At 38.6% G+C, this 27729-nt stretch overlaps 1 protein-coding gene across 1 annotated transcript in view; it reads left to right on the top strand.

Moving 5' to 3' along the window:
- Positions 1-27729, top strand: part of ALG5 (ALG5 dolichyl-phosphate beta-glucosyltransferase) — a 105124-nt gene that overhangs the window by 34983 nt on the left and 42412 nt on the right. The window contains exon 6 of the mRNA XM_007956293.2: positions 2734-2847. Coding sequence (XP_007954484.1) covers positions 2734-2847 — 114 coding nt within the window. The remainder of the gene's footprint in view (positions 1-2733; positions 2848-27729) is intronic.

The raw sequence follows: 27729 nt of genomic DNA, 5'->3' as shown, positions 1-27729 counted from the left end.
TTCTTCCTTTCCTGTCTTTAATGACCTTTTGTTTTCTTTATGGGTAATGTTCTTGATGTTATCCCACAATTCCTCTGGTTTTTGGTCATTGGTGTTTAGTGCATCAAATCTGTTTTTTTTAAATTTTTCTCTAAATTCAGGAGGGATATAATCAAGGTCATATTTTGGCTCTTCTGGACTTTTAATTGTCTTTAGCTTCAAGTTGAACTTGCATGTGAGCAGTTGATGGTCTGTTCCACAGTCAGCTCCTGGCCATGTTTTGGCTAAAGATACTGAGCTTCTCCATTGCCTCTTTCCACAGATGTAGTCAATCTGATTCCTGTGTACTCCATGTGGCAAAGTCCACGTGTGTAGCGGCAATTTATGTTGTTGAGAAAAGGTATTTGCAATGAATAAGTCATTGGTCTTGCAAAATTCTCTCAGGCAATCTCCATTGTTATTTCTGTCACCAAGGCCATGTTTTCCAACTACTGGTGATTCTTCTTTGTTTTCAACTTTTGCATTCCAGTCACCAGTGGTAATCAACACATCTTGATTACATATTTGGTCAGTTCAGACTGCTGAAATTGGTTAAAAAAAAAAAAAAAATCTTCAATTTCCTTGTCTTTGGCTTTGGTGGTTGGTTCATAAATTTGAATAATAGTAGTATTGACTGGTCTTCCTTGTAGGCATATATTATTGTGTGGCTGACAGCATTGTACTTAAGGATAGATCTTGAAACACTCTTTGTGATGATGAATGCCATGCCATTCCTCTTCAATTTTTCATTCCTGGCATAGTAGATCATATGGTTGACTGATTCAGAATGGCCAAAACCAGTCACTTTCAGCTCACTAATGCTGCATTCCATTTCATTTTTGACAACTTCCAATTTTCCTAGATTCATATTTTGTACATTCCATGTTTTGACTATTAATGGGTATGTGCAGCTGTTTCTTCTCATTTTGAGTCATGCCACATCAGCAAATGGAGGTTCCAAAATTTTTACTCCATCCACATCATTAAGGTCGGCTCTACTTTGAGGAGGCAGCTCTTCCCTCTTGGTATTTTGAGTGTCTTCTAACCTGAGGGGCTCATCTTCCTGCATTATATCAGACAGTGTTTCAGGGCTCTTCGTAAAGTCTTCCAGTAGTAGACAGTGTTTCACTGCTATTCGTAAGGTTTTCACTGGCCAATTCTTTGAGAAGTGGGTGGCCTCTTCCTTCTTCCAAGTCTGTCTTAGTCTGGAAGCTCTGCTGAAACCTGTCCACCATGGGTGACCCTGCTGATATTTGAAATACTGGTGGCGTAGCCTCCAGCCTCACAGCAACACTCAGGCCACCACAGTACAACAAACTGACAGATGAGTGTAAATAAATATATTTACACTTTAAAAACAATGAATTCACCCAAATATGCCATAGAAATTAAGAGTTGATGTGCAGTTTATTTCTGTGTAAAATATATACCTACTCTAGAGCCATAATTTGCACAAAAGATCCATCAGTTAAAAATTGAGTGGCATTCAAAGTCCAAACCCACTGCTATCATGTCAATTCCAACTAATAGCGACCCTCTGGGACAGAGTAGAACAGCCCCATAGGGTTTCTAATACTGTAAATCTTTACGAAAGCACACTGCCTCATCTTTCTCCTGCAGAGTGGCTAGTGAATTCAAACTGCGGACCTTTTGCTTTAGCAGCTGAGTGGTTTAACATGCTGTACTACCAGTGGCATCATAATGCCTCAAATGACAAAATAGTATTTGGATGTACCCATACTTCCTAAATTTTAATGACAGTCCATATATCTTCAATCTACATCAATTTAAAATTTTAGGTTCTATCAAAAAGAATACTAAATATTTGTAATATTAGGATGTTTTTCACATCACTGATATGTGTTTGTGTATTTGTTTACTTGTAAGATTCGTTTACTCTGTCAATAGACATGTTCTTTTTATGCTGAGAAGACTCATGGCTTTTTAGCACCATGACACATAATGCAGTGCATATTTAAGTATATTGTATGGTAGATATTTTACTTTTCTATTCTTAATGGTATGGGAGCTCTGGTAGCATAGTGGCTAAGGCACTTGACTGCTAACCAGAAGGCTGGCAGTTTAAACCCACCAGCCCTCCTCGGAAGGATGATGGGGCAATTTACTTCCATAGTGATACTGCCTCAGAAACCCAAGGAGGAGTTGCTATGAGTCGAGTCCGACTCGACAGCACATAACAACAACAACATTCTTGATGCAGAATATCTTTCATTTATCCAAATCTATTTTATTACCTTCCTGTTTTCCAACGTATTAGTTGTATGACCTCACATCATTTTTTAAATGAAATAATAGGCACATTTGGGAAGATCTTATCGATGAATTTTCTTTTTAGTGAACTTTGGCCTCCATTTGCCATTTCATACCTAATGTTTCACTCTTAAAGGAGCTCTGCTGGCATAGTGGTTAAAGCATTCTGCTGCTAACCAAACGTTAGCAGTTCGAACTCAGCAGCCACTCTGTAGGAGAAGATGAGGTAATGTGCTTCTGTAAAGATTTATAGCCTTGGAATTATGGGACATTTGTACTCTGTCCTATAGAGTCTCTGTGAGTTGGAATCAACTCGATGGCGGTGGGTTTGGTTTTAGTTATTCCACTCTTAAGTATTTTAAGTAAAGCAGAGCAAACTAAATTGTCATTGACTTAAGCCTTATTTTTAAGCACATTTCTTTTACTTGTAATTTTTGAAAACAGGGTGTATTCAGTTCTCGAGGAAAAAATATCCTCATGGCAGATGCTGATGGAGCCACAAAGTTTCCAGATACAGAAAAATTAGAAAAAGGACTGAATGATCTTCAGCCTTGGCCTGTGAGTATAAAATATAATTAAAATAACACAATTCAAAACAGGAGGTCTGAAGTTAAAAGGGAATTTACCTAAAAGTTAAAAAATAATTTTTTTGGTATGAAATTTCCATATAAATGTTACAGCCCCACAGAAGAGCTGATCATTTTGTTCTAAAAATTTGACTAGTTTTTTGAGATTCATGTGAAGGTTACTTATTTAAAATTCTGGCCATCTCTCTTGATTTCTCATTGCTTAACATCTGCCAAAGTTCTGATATTTTGCCTATTTAGTTAAAAGCATAACCAGATACTTCTAGATAAAGATGGTGATGAACCTAATGGAAAGGAGTTTTTTTTTTATTTAAAAAAAAAAAAAAAAAGTCAACCTCCTCAAAAACAATCACTAGTAATAGCCACACTAAAGATTAGGTACAACTTCATGTCATAACTTCAGAAAGTAGAGGTTGAAAAAGAAAATTCTGGTGCAATACCATCTTTCAGATGTCATTCAGAGAAAGAAGGTTAGTTTACCAGGGACTGAGCTTTTTTATCAAATAACTTTCATTTTGATAATAGACTGGAAGAATGAATAAGTACCCTTGTTGTTAGGTGAGATCAAGTGAGTTCCAACTCATAGTGACTCTGTATACCAACTCACTGCGATTGAGTTGAACCCGACTCATAGTGACCCCTCCTTAGATTTCTGAGGCAGTATCTCTGCAGAAGTAGATTGCCCAGTCTTCCTTCCAAGAGTGGCTGGTGAGTTTGAATCCTCAGCCTTCTGGTTCGCACTCGGATGCCTTAGGGACTGCACCACCAGAGCTCCTCTGTATACAACAGAACAGAATGAAACACTACCTGGTCCTGTGCCATCCTCATAATCATTGCTATGTTTGAGCCTATTGTTGCAGCCACTATGTCAGTACATCTCACTGAGGGCCTTTTTTTTCTCTGACCCTCCACTTCACCAAGTGCAGTGTCCATCTGCAGGAACTGGTCCCTCCTGATAACATGTCCAAAGTATGTAAAACCCTTACACAATATCAAAGAATACACCTACCTACCATCACACAGTATCCCAGAATTTCAGCAGAATCAGGAAGAATTGTTAGGCCTCATCATTTTCAAGGGTTCAAGCTAAGTTGAGGCCAGAGATCGATGGGATTTTGATCCTTGTCCAACGTACTTGACAAAATTTTAGTGCATCAAGAAACTCATGGACCCAACAAAGCTGCACAGATCCAGAGGAATTACCCCCTCTCCAAGCAAAATACTTAGGCTTGAAACTCAGAGGGGAAAAATAAGTGTCATAGAAGGTTGGATGCTATGGAGAATTCATCTATACTGTATGAGAGCTGCTCATGCTAATTAAGCATAACAAAATGAAAAAAGTGGCAACTATACCAATTTATTACTGAAAAAAAAAGTGCAAACAAAATAAAGATAAACCTCATTTGAATAACAGTATAATTGAAAGAATAAAGACAGAACCCATGTGAATATTTGTGCTAAAGAAATTATATTTAATGAAATTTAAGAATTCATCAATGCAAGTATTCAAAGGGAAATGACCAAATAACAAAATGATATTAATAGGAAATTTTAAAGCTACAGAAAGAAATCAAGGGCCAAAATAAGATGAGTAACAGAACTATCTGAATGTAATAGACCTAGTTGAGCACTGAATAACCGATACAAAAGGAATGGCTTTAAGATGATAATGAATGCAGAGAATAATGTGTCCCATGACATAATGGACCATGAAATAAAAGTGAAAGAGATAATTAATACAAAATTCAGACAGATGATCCAGTGAAAGAATTGATGTTGGGCTTTAGGTAGAGAATCCAACAAACATTTAACAGATTCAGCCATAGTCTCTCTGCCATAATACTGGTAACCAGCGACACACTAGCCACATTCCATCACCTGCAGGGCCAGGATCCACAGACACCCTAGCCCATTTCCTGCTTGTAGTACTGAACATACAGGCATTTAGGTCTTTGTTTCCCATAGCAATGCCAGGATCCACCCACACACATGCCCACATCCTCAACTATAGTACTGACATTTCCAGGCACACAGGGCCATGAAGTGGCCTGAAATGATGTGAGGTTGTTTGTAATCTTTATTTATCCCATTTAGTGTAAATGTTAATACATTTCACTACAAGATATTGGTATCAATGAATAGGTATGCTGTTTGACCTCACTGGAGGTGTTATATAATACTCAGTATGTGTATTATATTACCTTTACTACTATCTATAAAGTCCTGCATTTCAAAATACATCTGGTACCAAGGATTTTAAGTAAGGAATTGTAGGCTTGGAGTATAAAAAATTCTTTAATATATAAGGAGTTTTATCTGTAGGTCAGAAGGACATAACCATGTTCCAGGAAAAAAAAAAAAATAACAGACTGATCAATTCTGAGCCATATTTCCTAGCCAGTTATTGAATACTGAGGTCAAAGGAAGGAAGTTTTAGGCAATTATATAAAGTGGGGAAGAATGTTTCCATAGCATTGTTCACTGCCATAGGGCAGTGCCACAGTGTCTCTACAGTTCTGAGAATACTAAACGCAAGCATGTTACACCAGCCAAACACAACCTACTGTAAAGGGCAGCACATGGATGTTTTTAGACTGAATGAAGAATCCACAAATTCTTGTATCTAAGCCCCCCTGGAGAAAAAAAAAACCTACAAACCCAAATAACCAAGACTGAAAATAGAGAGCTCAGAAGGTGTGATAAAGAGTAATGTTGGTGATAATTAAATCAATTAAATATTAGACTAAGCAACTGTGAGTATGGTTACAGAATAGAATATAACTAACAAAAATCAGAGGTAGAAGCAAAGAATGCTAATTGCTTATCTTTCATAGCAGGGAGTTGATCATTTTGCCAGAAATTGAAAAGTCAAGTTAAAAAGAATGAGTATACAAAATAATAATAATATAAAAAAATGAGGACTAGGTTTGCTGGTCTAATAGAGCCTGGTGAAACTCCTGAGACTTTGGCCTCTAGCTACCCTGCCGGTCTGGAATTGAACCCACTCCTGTGGCTTCCAGACAACTGAACATTTACATTAAGTAGATACATTCGTTGGAGAGATCAGTCATGGGAGAATAGAAGGGTTGTGTATACACAAGGAGACAGCTCGGGGGGCAGGAGTGCATAGGAGGGAAGGACACAGGGAAGAGGTGACTATGGGGAAGAAGTGGGAAGAGCTGTTATATTGTGGGAAATTATAGGCAATGTCATGAGATAAAGTGTTAACTGCTGTATGGAAAATGAATTTGCTAGGTAAACTTTCACCCAAATCGCAATAAAAATTTAAAGAAAACTTCAACACCAAAAAAAAAAAAAAAGAATGAATATAATAACTTAAAGTTTTCATAATCTTTTTATTACTCTCTTTTTTTCTTAGTTTTAGAGAGTTTTGTTTTTTTTTAAGGAACTGATACATCTTTAGATACCAGCGGTTTGTAAAGTTTTCAGTGTTTGTTCATGTTCTTTTATTAAATTTGATTACAATTGAATGGAAACTTGTTATTTAAAGTTAAATATATTGTATAATCCCATTTTTTATACTTCTTTTTAGTCTTCTTTCTCTGAACACTTAGAGAGGAGTACACATGGAAAAGTGACCAGAATGATCTTGACCTAATGTTAACCATAGTTAATTGCTGGGAAGAAGAATATGGAGTGTGTTTTTGTTATCCTTACATTTTTTGGGTTTTGGTTTAGGGTGTTTGTGTGTGTGTGTGTGTGTGTGTTTAAATAATGAATAAGGACTATTTTAATAATTTATGGTAGCTGTTCTCAAAATACATGTCAATGTGTACACTCACACTTAAAGTAATACTTCTCATAACCTGTAAGTTTCTAGTACTTCTGTAGTATTTCCTTTGGTATTTCATAAATCTATTTGATTTCATGATTTGTAAATTGTTCTGGTTACCTAGTGCCATTCTGACAAGAAATATACCACAAATGGGATGGCCTTAACAAATAGAAGTTTATTCTCTCACAATTTGGAGGCTTTACGTCCAAGTTCAAAGTGCAAGGCTCTAGGGGCTGGGTGAAAGCCCCTCAACCTCGGGGTCCAGCTCTGCCTCCTGCTCCCGTCCCACTGGAGCTAGAGGCGTTTCTTCACTGAGATAGCTGCTGGCTACTAAGGCTGAGAAGCCCAAGGTTGACAAGTAGAAAGGCGCAGTCCTGATGTTACCAAACCATATGGCAGGCCATTAACTTCAGTTCATTGTAAGTCCCATGGTCGGCAGAGCGTGGCAGGCAGCTGAACAATGACATGGCTACATGCAGGGTTCAAGCATGCCATATGCTAAAGACCATTCCCAAGGCTTCTCTTTATATACAGGAAACAGACTACATCCCAAAGGCAGCTACTCAGCTGCTTGTGGTAGATTCCACCATGGAGTTGATTGCCAGTCTCATCATGGGAAATAACTACCACCAGCCGTCCAGCCACTCAACCAGGCCCAGCCAAGTTGACACACAAACATAACCACCACATAAATATAATACGTTTTTCCCACTGCTTGAATAATTCTTTTTAGAAGGATCAGCACAACGCTGGTCCCTATGAGGCAGAAGTTAAAGATGTCCCAGATGTCCAGGTGATCCAGATTTCTGTACCACTGCCTCTTCTCTAATCAGTTCCTCCTCCTCCTCCCCTCAGTACTTTCCTTCCTGTTGTAGAGTTCCTTATTTCACTGTAATGTCTCACAGAACTCACACACTGAAAAGGAAATGGCTCATGCAGTGGTGGAGGCTGGGAGGCTGACAGGTCCCAAATCTGTGGTTCAGGTATAGGTCTGGAAAACTCCCCTCACTCACATGGTTGCAGGGGCTGGTGAACCCAAATCAGCAGGTCACTCAACTGGCAGCTGTCTCAAGCCCAAGGGTGAAATGATGACAAACCAAATGCAGGATTTGGAAGAAGGGAGAGTGAACTTTCCCAGATCATTCACATACTCTCCAGCAAGCAGGACTCAAGAAATATTCCACCCTAAACAGGCATAAACAACAACAACAAATAAAATTAAAAGAAACCCAAACCCACTGCCATTGAGTCGATTCTGACTAATTGCGACCCTCATTGGGTTTCTAAGGTAGTATATTTTATGGAAGTAGATTGCCTCATCTTCCACAGAGTGGCCACTGGTTTGAACTGCCATTCTTTTGGTTAGTAGTCAAATGCTTTAGGCACTGTGCCACCAGAGCTCCTTAAGCAGGCATAGAGGCTAGGATTTACAATATATTACAAACTGGAGGACTGTGGCTCAAAGAGCCATATTGAGCAATTCACTGCACTGCACTAATAAAATTCTTAAAAGAATGAGCTGTAAAAATATTCCTTAAATCTGCTGTCAAAAACAGTAGCTATTAGCTACATATAGCTATTTAAATTTAAATTAATAAAAATTTAATAAAATTAAAAGTTTAGTTCCTTAGTCTCACTAGCTACATTTAAAATACTTCATAGCCACATGTGGCTATTGACTACCTTATTGGATAACGCAGATGCAAAACGTTTGTATCTATATCATCCATCATAATTCCTTTGGACAGTGCTACTTTTATACTATATGATATGAAATTATTGCATGTTCACTCTTATTAAAAAAAAAATTCATTTTACACCTTTTACTGAATCATGATGGCTGAGTAAAGAAAAAAAATGTAATTGGTGAAGATGTTGAATTTGATGTCCTAGTTCTCCCCATAGGACCCACAGAGACCTGATAAATACATTACTGTATTGTAAGGTACTCACACACTGCAAAGGAAATGGCTCATGCAGTGGTGAAGGGTCATTACTGTGAAGGAGGGTGGAAGGTGACAAATTGTTAGCAGCTGACTTTATGTCGTTCTAAAAAAGGCAAGGAAAAATTAGTTAACCAAAGTTAGTGAGTGAAACCAAATGTAAAATCTGAACTTCTTCTGGTGAATACTGTTCCCTTTATACTACTATAAAAAGAAAAGGAGTTCTGATGCTGTATTTTTCTTTATCATAACCCAATTCACTGTATTATTACTATAAATACTGAGTTTTAAGGAATTACAGCATGTGATTATGTTTATTCTATCAGTTACAGCCTTGATTTTACAGCGTATCAAAGTATGCCTAATTATTTAAAAACGGATCAAAACTCACATACTTGAATTAATTTTAATGCAGTTTATTAAGTTTTATTAATATGCATCATAAAGCACTTTTTGAAAGAGATGAGGAGACCTGAAGGTATGCTGCAAAAAGGACATGGGGGAGGCACCATTTGACCTTCTGTAATTCATGAAGGGAAGACAGAATCACTATCGGCAGCATCAGCCCAGGGCTGATTCTTGTGACACAGAGGTCAGACATCCTGCCACCCTCCAACCTTTTTACCAATTGTGACACCATCTGTCCCTCCCAGTAGTACTCTTGACTTTTCTGCTGGGTTTCGATAATTCATTGCAATGGCCACACAAAGTCACAAATAATACTTAAAAGTATGGGGTTTATTAGGGAAGTGACACCTGAGATTCAGGGACATTTAGGATACAGTTCTGTTAGAACAGCTTTTTCTCAGCCATGCCACAGTCATGCTTCTCTCTGGCCTCAGCCCTATGCAGGCCAGTGTTACAGAGTTCTTTTAGGTTTCCTGGTTGTTACCCAGAGAGGCACTCCACTCTGCCAGCAAGCCTCCTGCCTGACCAGCAAGCCTCCTGACTGAGGGCACTCAGCTTTCTTGCTCCGTGGGCCAGGAAGCCCACTATTCTGTCTCATGCTGCTCTCTTGGTTCTGTAGCCCCGGCTGCTGCAGTTTCTCTCCCACCATCTCTACCATTGTCTCAGTGCAGGTATCTCAGGTCCACGGACCTCGTCCCCCAGCTCTACTCTGTTGATGGCAGTGAGATCCCCATTTCTGCCTCTGGGATGGCTCACTTTAAGCCTAGTGAGATGGCAAAACTGACCAGTCCTCACATTAGGGTTCCATACACATTATTTGCACAGTCGCATCCCTACAAGGATGCTGTGTTCCTTACTTACATTGCTGACAAGCTTCCAATCCCCTTGGAGGGCCACAAAGCACCTGACATTTACATAGTTCTACCCAGTCATTTGATGGGTATCACAAAGACCATGGCTAGGAGAGCCACACTAAGCCATTTATTGTACCACATAATACCCAATTATTTATAAACATCAAAACTCACTTGAATTCATTTGAGAACAATTTATTAAGTTTTTGGAGGAGATGTGAAAGATAAATAAGTGACAGAATTAAAGTACCAAAACTCATAGTTTTGGAATCAACTGGTAAAAAATATTTTTTAATTGAGACTCTTGTCAATTCCTGATTGTGACAAAGCTTAGAAAGTCATGTCATTGCTTCCTGAAAACTCTAAAATGACATGCAAGGAGGAATTGGAAGGAGAGGTTAGAAACTTTTTCTGTAAAGGAAATATTTTTGGTAAAAGTAAGTATTTTCAGCTTTAAGGCAGTGCGGTCTCCATGGCAGTTATACAACTCTGCAGTAGTAACATGAAAGCCATAGATAATACATAAATGAATGACCATGCCTGTGTTCCAGTAAAGCTTTATTTTTTAAAATAAATGGTAGGCCAGATATGGCCCTTGGGGTATAGTTTGCTAACCCTTGATCTAATTCAATCATCTGTCTAGTATGGGGAATTTTTTTATACCTGGCATCTTTCTTGTTTATATTGTTCTAATGATGCAAAAAAAAAAAAAAAAAGCATTTTTATCTCAACACGGGTATAAATTTCCTCCTTACAGTGTAAGTCTGTCACCCCCTTAATTGGTTCTGTCTGTTATAGTCACACAAATCCTCTAATCCCGCTTCTTCACAGCAACCCTTCTGAGAGTCAAAGCTGGTTTCCATGTGTCTTCTTTAAGCTAAATATTAATAATCATTCCAGTTTCTAAGCATAGCGTATTTCTTTACTTACATTTTCCGCTCTGAAGATGTTTCAGTTTTTGTGGATCTGGTTAACACATTACCTCATATTGAAGTTATTTTCAGCTCTTTTCATATGTGCTGTTGAACCTCGTCTCCCCATCTTTATACTGGTACAGGTATTTGTATTTTTTGGAGAAGGTGGTGTTTCTGTGTTTGTTTTGCTTAGGAATAGAAGTATAGAAGTATGACTTACTGTGATGGTTATGTTTTTGTGTCACCTTGACTAGGCCTGTTTGAGTGGCTGGGCAGCTGGATGTAATATTCCCCATGATGAGACTGGTAATCATCTAACTCCATGGTGGAATCTACTGTGAGCAGCTGAGTAGCTGCCTTTGGGTATGTGGTCTGCTTCCCGTATATAAGCAGCAGCTTTGGGAATGTCTTTAGTTTATGGCACACTTGGACCCTGCATGTAGCCATGTCGTTTATTCAGCAGCCTGCCATACTCTGCTGACCTTGGGACTTACAGTGGACTTGAGTTAATGGCCTGCCATGTGTTTTGGTGACATCGGGACTGTGCCTTTTTCCTTGTCAACCTTGGGCTTGGCATCAGCAGCTAGCAGCTGTCTGAGTGAAGAAAAGCCTCTAGCTTTAGTGGGCCGGGAACTGGAGGCAGAGCTAAAGCCCAAGGCTGAGGGGCTTTCACCCAGTGCCTAGAGCCTGGCACTTTGAACTTGCATTTAAAGCCTCCAAATTGTGAGAATAAACTCCTGTTTCTTAAGGCCATCCCATTTGTGGGTATATTCTTGTTGGAGCAGCACTAAGTAACCAGAACACTCATGTTCATATATCCCTATTAAAATCAGCTTGTTAGATTTCAGTCTCTCATAGCATAGATTCTTACTCTATATTTAATGCAGTTGTTGGTCCCTTCTGAATTCTTGTAAGCATAAGTTTGATAAGCATGAATTGTACATAGTCCCCTAAACCAAACCAAACCAAACTCATTGCCATTGAGTCAATTCTGACTTACAGTGACCCCCATTGGGTCTCAGGGCTGTAAATCTTTATGGAAGCAGACTGCCCTATCTTTCTTCATCTTTCCTCCATTGAGTGGCTTGTGGGTTTGAATCACCAACCTTTTGGTTAGCAGCCAAATGCCTTAACCACTACACCATCAGAGCTTCTTCATATTCCCTTAATTCCTGATTTTAAAAAATATGTGTGTGTGTATATATATAAAATGTAATAGTTATGTAAACAATGAAACAGGAGCCCGGTGTCTTAGGCCAGGTTTCCTAGAGAAGCAAAACCCCTGAATTATATAGAGCAAGAGGGAGGGATTTATCTCAAGGAAATGGCCCAATTGGTTGTAGAGGCTGACAAATCCCAAGTCTGTGGGTCATATACGAAGCTGACTTCTCTTCACTTATCTACAAGGGCTGACAAATCCAAAATAGGTAGTAAGGCAGCAAGCTGCTGGCTCACAGCCTCTGGAGGTTGACAAATCCCAAGAACTGGAAGTCACATGTTGATGAGCCACATGCAGGATCCAGAGCAAGTGAGCATACTTTGCCAGAAAGTCCATATATATTGGATACAGGCCATAACCCTGAGGTTAGTCCCCTTACAACTGATTGGCTGATTACATGATCACATCATGAAGGATGATTACATCATTACATAGCTGCAAAACCACTGAGAATCATGGCTCAGTCAAGTTGACACACAACCTTAACCATCACACCTGTGTTTCAGCGCAATGAAATCCTGTAATTACATGACTGACTCAGTAGGTGGCACTAGTTAAATGTCTTTTACAGTATTTGACTGACGCTATTTAAAACTCACTGCCATCAATTCAATCCTGACTCATAGCAACTCCTCCTTGGGTTTCTGAGGCAGTATCTCTACAGAAGTAGATTGCCCAATCTTCCTTCTGAGGAGTGGCTGGTATGTTTGAACCTCTAGCCTTCTGATTAATAGTCAAATGCCTTAGGCACTATGGTACCAGAGCTCCTATTTAAAAGAACTCTGGTGGTGTAGTGGTTAATGTATTCAGCTGCTAACCATAAGGTTGGTGGTTCAAACCCACCAGCTGCTCCATGGAAGAAAGATCAGGCAGACTGCTTGTGTGAAGATATACAGCCTTGGAAACCCATTGGGGGTTGCTATGAGTCAGAATTGACTCAATGGCAGTGAGTTTGGAGTTGTTTAAGTTATTTTTCTAGTACATTTTTCATTGGTTTCTCAGCTGATTTTTAATTGCAACAGAAAGGAATTTGCTACTACTACTTATTTGTATTTCCTTTTAGAATACCAGGTTACATGTTCTGGTCTGATTATTATTACAAGGTAGCTCAGAAAAGTAGCCTGAAATTCCTTCTTTGAAGATTATTATTCCTTTAAAGTTTTAAACTATATATACATAATTCAGGTACAGCTTTGTATGGCACACACAAAATAAGGTATTTATAATTCCAAATGTTTTAGTTGTATTATCTTTCTTTTTTGTTTCCGAATCATTGGTTAGGTGCTCTGGTAGCATAGTGCCTAAGGCACTTGACTGCTAACCAGAAGGCTGGTGGTTCAAACCCACCAGCCACTCCTCAGAAGGAAGGTTAAGCAATCTACTTCCACAGTGATACCGCCTCAGAAACCCAAGCAGGGGTCACTGTGAGTCGGGTCCGACTCGACGGCACATAACAACAGCAACAACAACCATTGGTTATTCTGCCTCTTTTTAAAACATGTTTGTTTTTATAGTAATTTTTCTAAGAAAATTATGTTGTTGTTGTTGTTATGTGCCGTTGAGTCGGCCCCGACTCATAGCGACCCCTCCTTGGGTTTCCGAGGCAGTATCACTACGGAAGTAGGATTGCCCAACCTTCCTTCCGAGGAGTGGCTGGTGGGTTTGAACCGCCAGCCTTCTGGTTAGCAGTCAAGTGCTTTAGCCACTATGCTACCAGAGAAAATTATGTGATGATCACTTATTCAGTGGCTTCAAGTATTCAAAATAGAATCAAGAATCCCTGAAGATAATCATAGATTGATTCCTCAGGCCATTACTTAAACTTTAGATATTCTCATTTTAGATATAGTTTCAACAGCTTACTTTTCTGAAATGTAAGTCCACAAATGGCTAGGAGAACAGATATGAAAGAGATGTGGGATGGAATTCGTTTTAATAACTATAGGAAACAGATGTTAAACGCACATACAATACGATCTAGAGGGATTTCTTACTATTAATCCTGAATGTTTGTCTTTAGTACAATGATCCTTGGCCAGTTGTGGTTTTGGCATACCAGTATTTCATACGTTGTTTGTGTTTCCTTATGCATGATTTGGTTGTTTCCTTAAACAAAACAACATATACCATTTATTGCTTCCCGTTTTGTGCGGCTCATGTGAGAGACTAATAGAGAAGAGATCTCTGAATATGTGAGTTGAAGACACCTCCAAAAGAACTCTCTTAACTTCCACAATCATTCTCTTAACATTAAAAAGCTAGGCTGTCTTAAAAGTGTCAAAAAGAAGAATGATATAGCAAAATTTTAGGACCGTCTCTCTCACAAATCGCAAAGCTATTGCTGCATGTTTCTCAAACAGTTGTAGGCGGTTCAGGGCTAGAGCTGGTGTTAATGCCACCAAATCTAGTTTGGAAGTGAATGTATCTAGAACAGGAACAACAAACTTTCTGTAAAGGGTCAAATAGTAAATATTAATAGGCTTTGCAGACCACTTGTAGTTTCTATTGCAAAATTTTTGTTGTTGTTTTAAACAGCCCTTAAAAATGTAAAAACCATTTTTAGCTCACAAGCCCTTGAAAATCGGGCAGCACACTGGATTTGGCCTATGGGCTATAGTTTACCAACCCCTGTTCTAGAAATTGCAGTCTGAATCATAATTTATACTAACAAGATGTGGTCATTAAGATTGTATGTCAACTTGGCTGGGTCTGGTTGAGTGGCTGGGCAGCTGGAGGTAGTTATTCCCCATGATGAGACTGGCAGTCAACTCCATGGTGAATCTGCTGCCAGTAGCTGAGTAGCTGCTTTAGGGATGTGGTCTGCTTTCCATATATAAGGAGAAACTTTGGGATTGGTCTCTAGCTTCATGGCATGCTTGAACTCTGCATGTACCCAAGTTGTTCAGCAATCTGCCATGTTACCCTGCTGATTTTGGGACTTTTAATGGACTTGAGTTAATGGCCTGCCGTGTGGTTTGTTAATATCGGGACTGTGCCTTTTCACTTGTTGACCTTGAGTTTGTCAGCTTCAGCAGCCAGTAGCTGCCTGAGTGAAGAGATGCCTCTAGCTTCAGTGGGCTAGGAGCAAGAGGCAGAGCTGAAGCCCAAGTTCGAGGGCTTTCACCTAGCCCTTAGAGCCTGGTACCTGGAACTCGAACTTCTAACCTCCAAAATTGTAAGATTTATTCTTAAAAACTCCTGTTTATTAAAGCAGTACCATTTATGGTATTTCTGTTAGAGGGGCACTAGGTAGCCAAAACACCATAGAAATTTTCAGAAACTAAATATGCCCATGATTATTATTGTCAGGTGCTTTTGAGTCAGTTCCAATTCATAACGACTCTTTGTACAACAGAATGAAACACTGTTTGGTCCTGCCTCATCCTCACAATCATTGCCATGCTTGAGCCCATTGTTGCAGTCATTGTGTCAGTCTGTCTCATTGAGTGTCTTCCCCTTTTTTGATGACCCTCTCTCTACCAAGCATGATACCCTTCTCTAAGGGACTGGTCCCTTCTGACAACAGGATGAAAGTGCAAGGGACAAAGTCTGGCCATACTTGCTTCTAGGGAGCATTGCAGCTTTACTTCCTCCAAAACAGATTTGTTCATTCTTCTAAAAGTCCGTGATAGGTTGAATATTCTTTGCCATCACCACAATTCAAATGCATCAGTTCTTCTCTGGCCTTCTTTATTCACTGTCAAGCCCTCACATGCATATGAGGCAATTGAACATACCATGGCTTGGGTAAGACATATTTTAGTCTTCAAAGTGACATCTTTGCTCTCTAACACATGAAAGAGGTCTTTTTTGGCACATTTGCCCAGTGCAATGCATCTTTTGATTTCATGGCAGCTGTTTCCATAGGTGTTGATTGTGAATCTAAGAAAAATGAAATCCTTGGCTACTTCAGTCTTTTCTCCATGATTTAAGAAGAATACTCTTAATTTAAAAGAGAAAAAAGTAATAAGATTTTAGAATTATTTTCATCTGAAAAGATTAAAATTTTGACTCTTAAAGAAGTATGATCCTATTATGTAGGAAATTGGCTAATATGGACCTATTTATTGCTAGTGATTAGACAGAATTTATCTAAGTATTGCTAAGTTAGTCACTACTATCTCCCTGTAATATAAGCTTCACTAGAAGAGGGACCTTTTCACTGCATCTCAGATGCCTAAAACAGTGATAAGCAAATAGCAAATGTGCAACAAATGAGTACTACTGTATATCACTTCTAAAGGGAAAGCCACATATTAATTATATTATAAATATAGTCATATATGGTATCCAAAAGATAAATTCTCACAAAAGGATATTTGACTAAAATAAGCCAAATTTACATAATTTATAATCGGAAACTTAGGAAAACACAATGAAAAGGTACATGATTAACCAATTGAAAAATGCTGGAAATGTACCATTCAAACATAGGATTTTATTTTTCTTTAAAATGCCTTTTTATTGTAAAAACATAAAAGCATTGTAGAAAGATAGTAACAGCCAAAAGGAAGAATATAATCAACCATATCCTATTACCTAGAGATAACCTAAGGCACTTGACTGCTAACCAGAAGGCTGGCGGTTCTAACCCACCAGCCACTCTTCGGAAGGTAGGTTGAGCAATCTACTTCCATAGTGATACTGCCTCGGAAACCCAAGGAGGGGATGCTATGAGTCGGGTCCAACTCGATGGCACATAACAACAAACAACAACAACAACCCCTGTTAATACTTTTATAATAACCAATTCCTCTAAATATTTATGTGTTCATATATTAATACTCTAATATAGTTTTTAATATAAAATCCTCAAATGTATAAAAAAAGCATAAAGACTTAGCATGAAATAATTGTTAAGGAAAAACTTTGAGAATTTATTCAGGTCATTGTCTTATCTCTAAACAGAGTTCAACATGTATGTCTATCCCATATAGAGAAATTGGGCTTGTTTTTTTCTTGTGCTTTCACTTTTTTTTACTGGGAATTTTTAGCATAACTAAAAGTAAAATGACTAGTTAATAAACTATGTACGCATACCCCATCTTTAACACTTAGTAATGTTTTGACATAATTCTTCCCACTTTTTTAAAGAAAATTCTATTGTTTCTTTTTTTAAAATTTTTTTAATGCATTTTATTGAAATATAATTTATGTGAAATACACAAAACTAAAGTGACATGGGTCAACAGTGATCCTTCCCCTCCCCTCCCACCCCTGGCAACCAACAAAGAAAGTTTCCCTCCATATATAAACCTTTCCTTGACCCTCCTCAACAACGAACTAATATAATATTTGTCCTTCTGAGATTGACTTATTTCATTCAGCATAATGTCCTCCAAGTTCATCCATATTATGTGGTGTTTTGCAGACTCTACATTATTCTTTAGTGCTGCATAGCATTCCATTTGTGTATGTACCATAGTTTGGTCATCTGCTCTTCCTCTATAAATCTTAGAGATAAGTCCCTTGCCAGCTGTGTAATATTGGCAAATATGGTTTTGTTGCTGTCATTTTTGTTATTTGCTTTTTAGTGGTGTCGATTTCTTTGTTCCATATCATTTTCTATGCTGAGCTCGTTTTGTTTATGAATTGTGTTATCACTTCCTTCATTGCTATTGTTTTAATATTTGATGAATATTTATACTGGTCCTCTTTTTTATTTTGCTGTGAAGGTTTATCATTTTTCTTTGAGGTTACCCTGTGATTATAGTTTTCCTCCCAAGTTTAGAACAGTCCGTTCTGTCTTGTAGTTGTCTTGACTTCCCTACCATCTAGAAGTTCTGTAATGACAGTTTTTTCCCTCTTTTTGGTTTGTAGTTGTCCTCATTTGTTAATCGATGTCTATGGTTCCCTGTTTACAGTCTTGTAGGCTTCTTTACTTTGGATATTTCTATAGCTGGGTTGGTTTCTGGGTTTTATCATCATGTGTGTTAATGGTCAATTGTTGACTGTTGTTGCTTCTCTGTCCAAAGGGCTCCCTTTAGCATCTCTTGTAAGGTTGCTCTGGTTTTAACAAATTCCCTTAATTTCTGCTTGTCTGGAAATCTAATTTCACCATCATATTTGAGGGACAGTTTTGCTGGGTACATAATTCTTGGTTGGAAATTTTTCTCTTTTCAGTGTTACATATACCATCCCATTCTCTTCTCGCCTGCATGATTTCTGTTGAGAAATCTGAGCTACTGGTTGCCTCTTGTAGGTAACTTTTCGTTTTTCCCATGCTGCTCATGATTCTTTCTTTTTCTTTGGTTTTAGTAAGTTTGATGATGATATGTCTGGGTGATTTTCTTTTGGGGTCTATCATGTTTGGGGTTTGTTGGACTTCCTGAATGGATATATTCTCATCTTCCATCATACCAGGAAAATTCTCTTCCAACAAATCTTGGACAATTTTCTCTGTGATTTTATTTTTCTCTTCCTGTTGTGGAATTCCGATGACACGTACATTATTCCTCTTAATGATATCCCCCATGAACCTTAGTCTGTCTTCATTTTGTTTTGATCTTTTTTTCTGATATATCCCTTTCCAAAGAAGTATTCAGGTATATGCCTTCAATCTCCCTAATTCTGTCTTCCATTGATTCAGTTCTGCTCTTTTGCCTATTCAATGTCTTATGTATTTCTGAAAATTTAGTATTAATTTTCTGGATTTCTGTGTGTAGATTTTGTATCATTTCTAGTTTTCATTTATTTTGTCATTTTGTTCTTGTATTGTCTTTTGAAATCGTTCTAGGGTTTTCTCTGTGTTTTCCTTGATCTCTCAATTCATTGAAGATACCTAAATATAATTCTTTTGAATTCTTTATCAGGGAGTTCCAATGCTGCGTCTTCCTCAGGGGTGTATTTTGGGTCTGTATCCTGGTGCCTTGTTTCTCCTGGTTTATCTTGCTTCTTTGTGTGGACTGTGATGCTCTGTTGTCTCCAAGGCATTGTGACATTTTTGTGTTTATATTTAATTGGTGATTGTATGTTGGAGTGACTTGCCCACAGTTTTTGTTTTCTTTGCTTTGTTTGTATGTTATCTACACAAGCAGGGTACTGTGCTCCTCTATTCGCTAGTTTACAGCACTTATACACTCACTACCTGTCTCCTTTCCTGTTGTCAGCCTCTCGTATATCTCTGGTGACCTTGGCAAACAGAGCCTATTCTTAGGTGCTTAGAATCTGAATGAGAATGCTATCACTTTAAAATCCAAAATGGTTGCCACTTGTAAAGATTCAGAATGGCTGCACCCTCCATCACTTAAAATCTCCAAAATGGCCACTGCTTGTAAACATTCAAAATGGCTGCACCCTTGGTCACTTTGTTGTTGTTGTTATTTGCCGTCGAGTCACCCCCAACTCATAGCAACCCCTCCTTGGGTTTCCAAGGCAGTATCACTATAGAAGTAGGATTGCCCAACCTTCCTTCCAAGGAGTGGCTGGTGGGTTTGAACCGCCAGCCTTCTGGTTAGCAGTCAAGTGCCTTAGGCACTATGCTGCCAGAGCTCCTTTGGTCACTTTAAATATCCAAAATGGCTGTCGCATATAAACAAAATGGCTGTGCCCTCCAGACAGCAGAAAGTCAACAGCTTAGGTTGTCTCCCTCCTTGCTGTTTCCCTTCCTAGTCATCAGCGCAGTAGTCCCTGCAGCCCTTGGTGACTAGGGCTGATCTTTAGATCAATTCTCAGGTCCCAACACCACTTGGAAATATTCAGGCTGTTGGTGCCGTCAGAGTAGTTGACAGTCTACAGCCCCAACCGTCTCTGTACTCACTGTTTTCATTCAGGTTTTTCCACTGTTGTTGTTGTTATGTGCCGTCGAGTCGGACCTGACTCATAGCGACCTCTCCTTGGGTTTCCGAGGAGTGGCTGGTGGGTTTGAACCACCAGCCTTCTCTGGTTAGCAGTCAAGTGCTTTAGGCACTATGCTACAGAGTATAGTTCCTTTAAAAGCTCAGGGCGCCAGAATTATCTTCTGTATCTCTGTCAATTGGTTTTTCTTTTCTTTGTTGAAGAGGGTCTGTGTCGCTTGTCTGCCTATTCCTCCATCTTACTGGAAGTCCTCTTTTTTTAATTTTTATTGTGATTTGGGTGAAAGTTTACAGAGCAAATTTATTTCTCATACAGCAGTTCACATATACTTTGTCTCATGACATTGACTGTAGTTTCCCACAATGAAACAGCCCTCTTCCCACTTCCTCCCCATAGTGACCTCTTCCCTGTGCCCTTCCCTCCCATGCACTCCTGCCCACTGAGCTGTCTCCCTGTGCATACACAGCCCTTCTATTCTCCCATGACTGATCTCTCCAAGGAGTGTAGCTACCTAATGTAAATGTTCAACTCATATGCCTGTCTTTTATTTGGCTGAAAGGCCCAGGAGTGAATTCAGTTCCAGACCTGAAGGGCAGCTAGGGACCATAGTCTCAGGGGTTCCACCAGGCTCTATCAGACCAGCAAACCTGGTCCCTTTTATTTTTAATGATTTTGAGTTTTGTTATACATTGTTCTCCTACTCTATCCAAGATCTCCTACATAGATCTCCCTCTAAGTGGTTGACATTGGTAGCCAGGCACCATCTAATTCTTCTGGTCTGGTCTCATAGTGATTTAGGCTGATGATCACATGGTGTACTAGTTGCTTAGACTAATTGTTTCCATGTGTCTTTGGTTTTCTTCTTTCTTCTTTGCTTTGGATGAGGAGAGACCCATCATTGCATCTAGGTGGCCACTTGCAAGTTTTTAATATCCCAGTTGCTACTTGCCAAAGTAGGATGTGGAACAGTGTTTTTATGTAGTATGTTATGCCAGTTGAGCTTGATGTCCCCTGTGACCATGGTCCCCAGCCCACAGGTCTAACTACTCACTCCCTCCAGGTACTTGGCTATGGCTAAGAAGTGCCCACAACCTTGCCCCTTGTCAGCTCTACTACATACCTGGAAATTCTTACAGAACATACAAATACACTTGTAGAGACATTGTCTGCCAAACCTCTGCGTGGTCATGAGCACACTCCCCCCTGCATAGACATATCTAAATGTTCAGCCTGCCCATCCATGTATCCACTTGTATAGCAGTGTTTGCTATCACTGACAACACAGTACTGTATGTGCAAAAGGGTTCATCTTTGTTGTCTGTACCTCCCATGCACCTCTATGTCTTCCTGTTCCTCAGTGCCACCGTGTTGATCACTCACATTTGGTACATTGCCCTTCCCTTCACCCAAATCAATACTTGTCTCTACCTATCTGGCAGTGTACTCTCCCCTCCCACCCCTGGTAACCAACCAAGAAAATCTCCTTCCATATGTAAACCTTTCCCTGACTTTTTACAATAATGGACTAATACAATATTTGTCCTTTTGTGTTTGACTTACTTCACTCAGCATAATATCATCCAAGTTCATCCACGTTATGCAGTGTTTTTCAGATTTTATGTTATAACTTAGGGTTGCACAGTATTCCATTGTGTCTATGTACCATAGTTTGGTTATCCATTGTTCAGTTGATGGACATCTAGGTTGTTTCAATCTTTTTGCTATATAAAATTAGTGATTGACTTTTACATATCCAAATAGTGTTGCGATAAACATGGGTGTGCTTATCTCTGTCCTTATCCTGGCTCTCACTTCTTTAGGATATATACCTAGTAATGGGACTGCTGGGTCAAATGGTATTTCTAATTCCAGCTTTTTATGGAATTGCCATACTGCTTCCCACAGTGGTTTTATCATTTGACAGTCCCACCAGCAGTGTATGAGAGTCCCAGTCTCTCCACAGCCTCTCCAGCATTTGTTATTTTCTGTCTTGTTGAACTTTGCCATTAGTGCTGGAGTGTGATTGTATCTTGTTGTTTTGATTTGCATCTCTCTGAGGGTTAATAATCATGAGCATTTCTTCATGTGTTTGTTGGCTGCTTGAATATCTTTGGTGAAGTATCTATTCATGTCTTCCACCCATTTTTTAATTGGATTGTTCATCTTTTTGTTGTTGAAGTATTGGAGTTTTCTATAAATTTTAGAAATAAGTCCCTTGTCAGATATGTTGTTGCCATATATTTTTTCCCAATTTGTAGGTTCTCTTTTTACTCTTTTGGAGAACTCTTTTGAAGAACATAAAAATTTAATTTTTAGAAGGTCCCATTCATCGAGTTTATCTTCCCTTTTTTGTGCATTTTGGATTATGCTTTTTGTGCATTTTGGATTATGCTTGATAGTCTATTTGTGCCATATAGTAGGGCCCCTAAATTTGCCCCTATTTTTTCCTTGAGGAACTTTATAGTTTTAGGTTTTACATTTTTAAGTATGATTCATTCTGGAGTTAGTTTTTGTGTATGTTGTGAGGTACGGATCTTTTCTCTGCAAATGGATATCTAGTTTTGCCAGCACCATTTATTAAAGAGAGCAGCTCTTCCCAATGTAATGGATTTCAGCCCTTTGTCAAAAATCCCCTGACCATAGATCAGTGGATCTGGTTCTGGGTTCTCACACTGGTCTGTGTGCCCATGTGTCTGTAGTTGTACCAATACCAGGCAGTTTTGACTACTGTGGCTGTGTATAATAGCTTTTGAGATTTGGGAGTGTGAGACCTCCTACTTTCTTCTTCCTCTTCAATAGTGCTTTTCTTAGCTGAGGTCTCTTTTGTTTCCATATAAAATTAGTGAATGGCTTTTCCATATCCTTAATGAATGTTGATGGGACCTGGATTGGGACTGCATCGAATGTATAGATTGCTTTGGGTAGAATTGACATTTTCACAACATTCAGTCTTCCTATCCAAAAGAATGATATGTTCTTCCATTTATGGAGATCTCTTATGGTTTCTTGAAGTAATGCTTTGTTTGTTTCTTTGTGGTTGTTTTTTTGTGATGTGGGTGAAAGTTTACAGAGCAAATTCATTTTCCATACAGCAGTTCACATACATTTTTCTCATGACATTGACTGCAATTTCACCCAGTGCAACAGCTCTCCTCCCACTTCCTCCTTGAAATAGTGTTTTGTAGTTTTCTTTGTATAGGTCTTTTGTGTCCCTGGTAAAATTTATTCCCAAGTATTTTACTTTTTTTTGGTTTTTTAAATTGTAAATTATTGATTTCCTTATTTCATTTTCAGGAATCTCTTTGCTGGAGTAGAGGAGTGGAACTGATTATTATATGTTGATCTTGTATCTCACCACTATGCTAAATCTCTCAGTTAGTTCCAGTAGTTTTTGCTGAGTCTTTTGGATTTTCTGTTTATAGAATCATATCATCATCATATAGGGATAGTTTGATTTCCTCCTTACCAATCTGGATGCCTTTGATTTTCTTTTCTTGCCTTATTGCCCTGGCTAGGACTTCCAGTACAATTTTGAATTTGAATAGAAGTGGTGATATTGGGCATCCTTGTCTTGTTCCTGTTCACAAGGGAAATGATACAGCCTCTCTTCATTGAGAATAGTGTTGGCTGTTGGTTTTGCATTTATGTCCTTTATTATGTTGAGGAATTTCCCTTCTATTCCTATTTTTCTGAGTTTCTTTGTTTTTTATCAGGAATGGGTGTTGGGTTTTATCAAATGCCTTTTCTGCATCAATTGATATGATCATGTGGTTCTTTTCCTTTGTTTTGTTTATGTCTTTGATTACATTGGTTTTTCCTCTGATGTTGAACCATCCTGCCATACCTGGTATGAACGCCACTTGGACATAATATATTAAATTTTTGTCATGGTAGAGTCTGTTGGCTAGGATTTTGTTGAAGATTTTTGCATCTATATTCATGAGGGTTATTGGTCCGTAATTTTCCTTTTTAGTGATGTCTTTGCCTGGTTTTGGTATCAAGATTACACTTGCTTCATGAAGTGAATTTGAGAGGATTCCATCCTTCTCTGTGTTGTGGAATAGTTTGAGTAGGATTGATGTCCATTCTTCTCTGAACATTTGGTAGAATTCTCCAGTGAAATCATCTGGGCCAGGCCTTTTTTGTTGTTAGTAATTTTTTTATGACCTGTTCAGTTTCTTCTTTTGTAATGGGTCTGTTCAAATTTTCCACCTCACTCTCTGTTGTGATTTTTACCAACTTCTGCAATCTGAAATTGACCAGACATGCAATCAAGATGTGTTGATTATCACTGGTGATTGGAATGCAAAAGTTATAAACAAGGAAGAATCACTGGTAGTTGGAAAATATAGGCTGGAGATCACATGATAGAATTTTGGAAGACCAATGATTTATTCATTGCAAATACCTTTTTTCAACAACAGAAACTGCAGCTATACACTTGGACTTCGCAGATAGAGTACATAGGAATCATTTCAACTACATCTGTGGAAAGAGGTGAAGGAGAAGTCAATATCTTCAGCCAAAACAAACCAGGAGCTGACTGTGGAACGGACCATCAGTTGCTCAGATGTAAGTTCAAGTTGGTGTTGAAGACAATTAAATCAATGAGAATCGAATTCTACCTTGATTATATCCCTCCGGGATTAGAGACAATCTAAAGAATAGATTTGATGCATTGAACACCAGTGACCAAAAACCAGAGGAATTATGGTATAACATCAAGAACATCATCCATGAAGAAAGCAAAGGGTCATTTAAAAGACAGGAAAGGAAGAAAAGACCCAAATGGATGTGAGAAGAGACTCTGAAACTTGCCCTTAAACAGAGAGTAGCTGAAGCAAGTGGAAGAAATGGCAGGATAAAAGAGCTGAACAGAAGATTTCAAAGAGCAGCTTGAGAAAACATAGTCACTTATTACAATGAAATGTGCAAAGACCTGGAGTTAGAAAACCAAAAGGGAAGACACACGGCACTGAAAGAACAGAAGAAAATATTCAAGCCTAGAGTTGCAATATTGAAAGATTCTTTGGGCAAAATATTGAAAGATGCAGGAAACATCAAAAGAAGATGGAAGGAATATGCAGTCACTGTACCAGAAAGAATTAGTCACTGTTCATCCATTTCAGGAGGTGGCATATGATCAAGAACCAGTGGTATTTTGAGAGAAAGAAGAGCTGCTTATGCACAGGGAGGCAGCTCAGGTGGCAGGAGTGCATGGAGGGGTGAACACTGGGACGAGGTAACTATCAGGAGGAAGTGGGAGGGGAGCTGTTGCATTGTGGTAAACTGTGGTCAATGTCATGAGAGAAAGTATATGTGAACTGCTGTATGGAAAGTGAATTTGCTCTATAAATCTTCACCCAAATCACAATAAAAAAAATAATAATAATAAAACTAAAAAAAAATTTAAAAAGAACCAGTGGTATTAAAGGGAGAAGACAAAGCTGCACTGAAGGAATTGGCAAAGAACAAGGCTCCAGGAATTGACAGAATACCCATTACAGTGTCTCAAGAAACGGATGTCATGGTGAAGGCACTCACTCATATATTCCAAGAGATTTGGAAGACAGCTACCTGGCCAGCTGACTGGAAGAGATCTGTATTTGTACCCATTCCAAAGAAAGGTGATCCCACAGAATGTGGAAATTAAAGAACAGTATCATTACTATCACATGCAAGTAAAATCTTACTGAAGAGAATTCAGGAACGGTTGCAGTAGTATATTGACAAGAACTTCCAGAAATGCAAGCTGGATTCAGAAGAGGATGTGGAACAAGGGATATTAATTGCTGATGTCAGGTGGATCTTGGCTGAAAGCAAAGAATACCAGAAAGGTGTTTACTTGTGTTTTATTGACTGTGTAAAAGCATGTGATTGTGTGGATCATAACAAACTATGGATAACATTGAGAAGAATGGGAATTCCAGAGTACTTGATTGTGCTCATCATGAACCTGTACATAGACCAGGAGGCTGTCATTCAAACAGAGCTAGTGGATACTGCATGGTTTAAGATCAGGAGGGGAGTGTGTCAGAGTTGTATCCTTTCACCATACTTAATTCAATCTGTATGCTGAACAAATAATTTAAGAAGCTGGACTATATGAAGAAGAACATGGCATCAGGATTGGAGGAAGACTTATTAACACCCTTTGATATGTAGGTGACACACCTTTGCTTGCTGAAAGTGAGAATGACTTGAAACACTTACTGATGAAGATTAAAAACTTAAGTCTGCAAAATGGATTACATCTCAAAATAAAGAAAATGAAAATCCTCACAACGGGACCAGTAAGCAGCATCACAATAAATGGAGAAAAGATCTACATTATTAAAGATTTCATATTACTTAGTTCTACAGTCAACACCGATGGAGGCAACAGTCAAGACATCAGATAACGTATTGCACTGGGCAAATCTGCAAAAGACCTCTTTCAAGTACTGAAGAACAAAGATGTCTTCTTGAAGGCTAAGGTGCACTTAACCCAAGCCATGGTATTTTTGTTTGCCTCGTGTGCATGTAAGAGCTGGACAGTGAACAAGGAAGACCAAAGAACAGTTCATGCTTTTCAGTTGTAGTGTTGGTGAAGAATACTGAAAGTATCATAGACTGACAAAAGAATGAACAAATCTGTCCTGGAAGAAGTGCAGCCAGAATGCTCCTTGGAAGTAAGAATGGCCAGACTTCTTATCTACATTGGTCAAGTTGTCAGAAGGAACCATTCCTTGGGGAAGGATATCATGCTTGATAAAGTGGAGGATCAGCAAATAAGGGGAAGGCCCTCAGCAAGATGGATTGAGACATTGGCTGCAGCGATGGGCTCAGGTATCAATGATTGTGAGGGTGGCACAGGATTGGGCAGTGTTTCGTTTTGTTGTGTATAGGGTCCCTGTTGAGTCAGAGATGACAGCATCTAACAAAAACAACTGCTGTGTTACTTTAAGTAAATAGTGTGTTTCTAGAAATCTGTCCATTTTTTTTAGATTTTCAAATTTGTTGGAGTATTGTTCTTCATAGTATCTGGATAGTATCCAGATTTCTGCTGGTTCTGTTGTGACGGTGCCCAATTCATTTCTTATTCATGTTATTTGTATTCCCTCCCTCTTTTCCTTTGTTAAATTTGCCAGTGGTTTGTCAATTTTATTCATCTTTTCAAAAAATATTTTCTATTGTGTTTCATTTAGTTCTGCTTGAATCTTTATTTCTTTTCTTCTGGTGACTATAGGCTTTCTTTACTGCTCTGTTTCTAATTTTTGGAGATGTTGGGTTAAGGTGTTGATTTTGGCTCTTTCTTCTTTTTTGATGTGTGCATTTATTGCTATAAATTGACATTTGCTATGTCCCAATGATTTTGGTATGCTGTATTTTCATTCTCGTTTAATTCAAGGAATTTTTTAGTTTAGCTTTTTATTTCAATTACCCAGTTATTTTCAAGAAGGGTGTTACTGAATTTCTATATGTTTGCTGTTTCTGTTGATGTTCCTATTGATGATTGCGTTGTGATCTGTGAATATGCTTTGCAGTATTTCAATCTTTCTAAATTTATTAAGGCTTGGTTTTTGGCTTAACATATGGTCTGTCCTGGAGAATGTTCCATGTGCACTGGAAACAATGTATATAGTGCTGTTTTAGGATGACTGCTCTGTAGATGTCTATAAAGTCAAGTTGCTGGATTGTATTCTTTAGCTCTTCTGTGTCTGTTGCATTTCCTTTTTGTTTGTTTGTGTGTTTGTTTAATTTTATTTTGATTTGGGTGAAGATTTACAGAGTAAATTCACTTTTCATACAGCAGTTCACATATATTTTGTCTCATGTCATTGACTAAAATTTACAATGCAACAGCTCCCCTCCCACTTCCTCCCCATAGTTACCTCTTCCCAGTGTCCATCCCTCCATACTCTTCTGCACCCTGAGCTGTC

This window comes from Orycteropus afer, unplaced genomic scaffold (assembly GCF_000298275.1).
Source record: "Orycteropus afer afer isolate SDZICR_OR568_19922 unplaced genomic scaffold, OryAfe1.0 scaffold00603, whole genome shotgun sequence".
Classification (NCBI taxonomy): domain Eukaryota; kingdom Metazoa; phylum Chordata; class Mammalia; order Tubulidentata; family Orycteropodidae; genus Orycteropus; species Orycteropus afer.
This window is presented reverse-complemented; position numbering and strand designations above follow the sequence as displayed.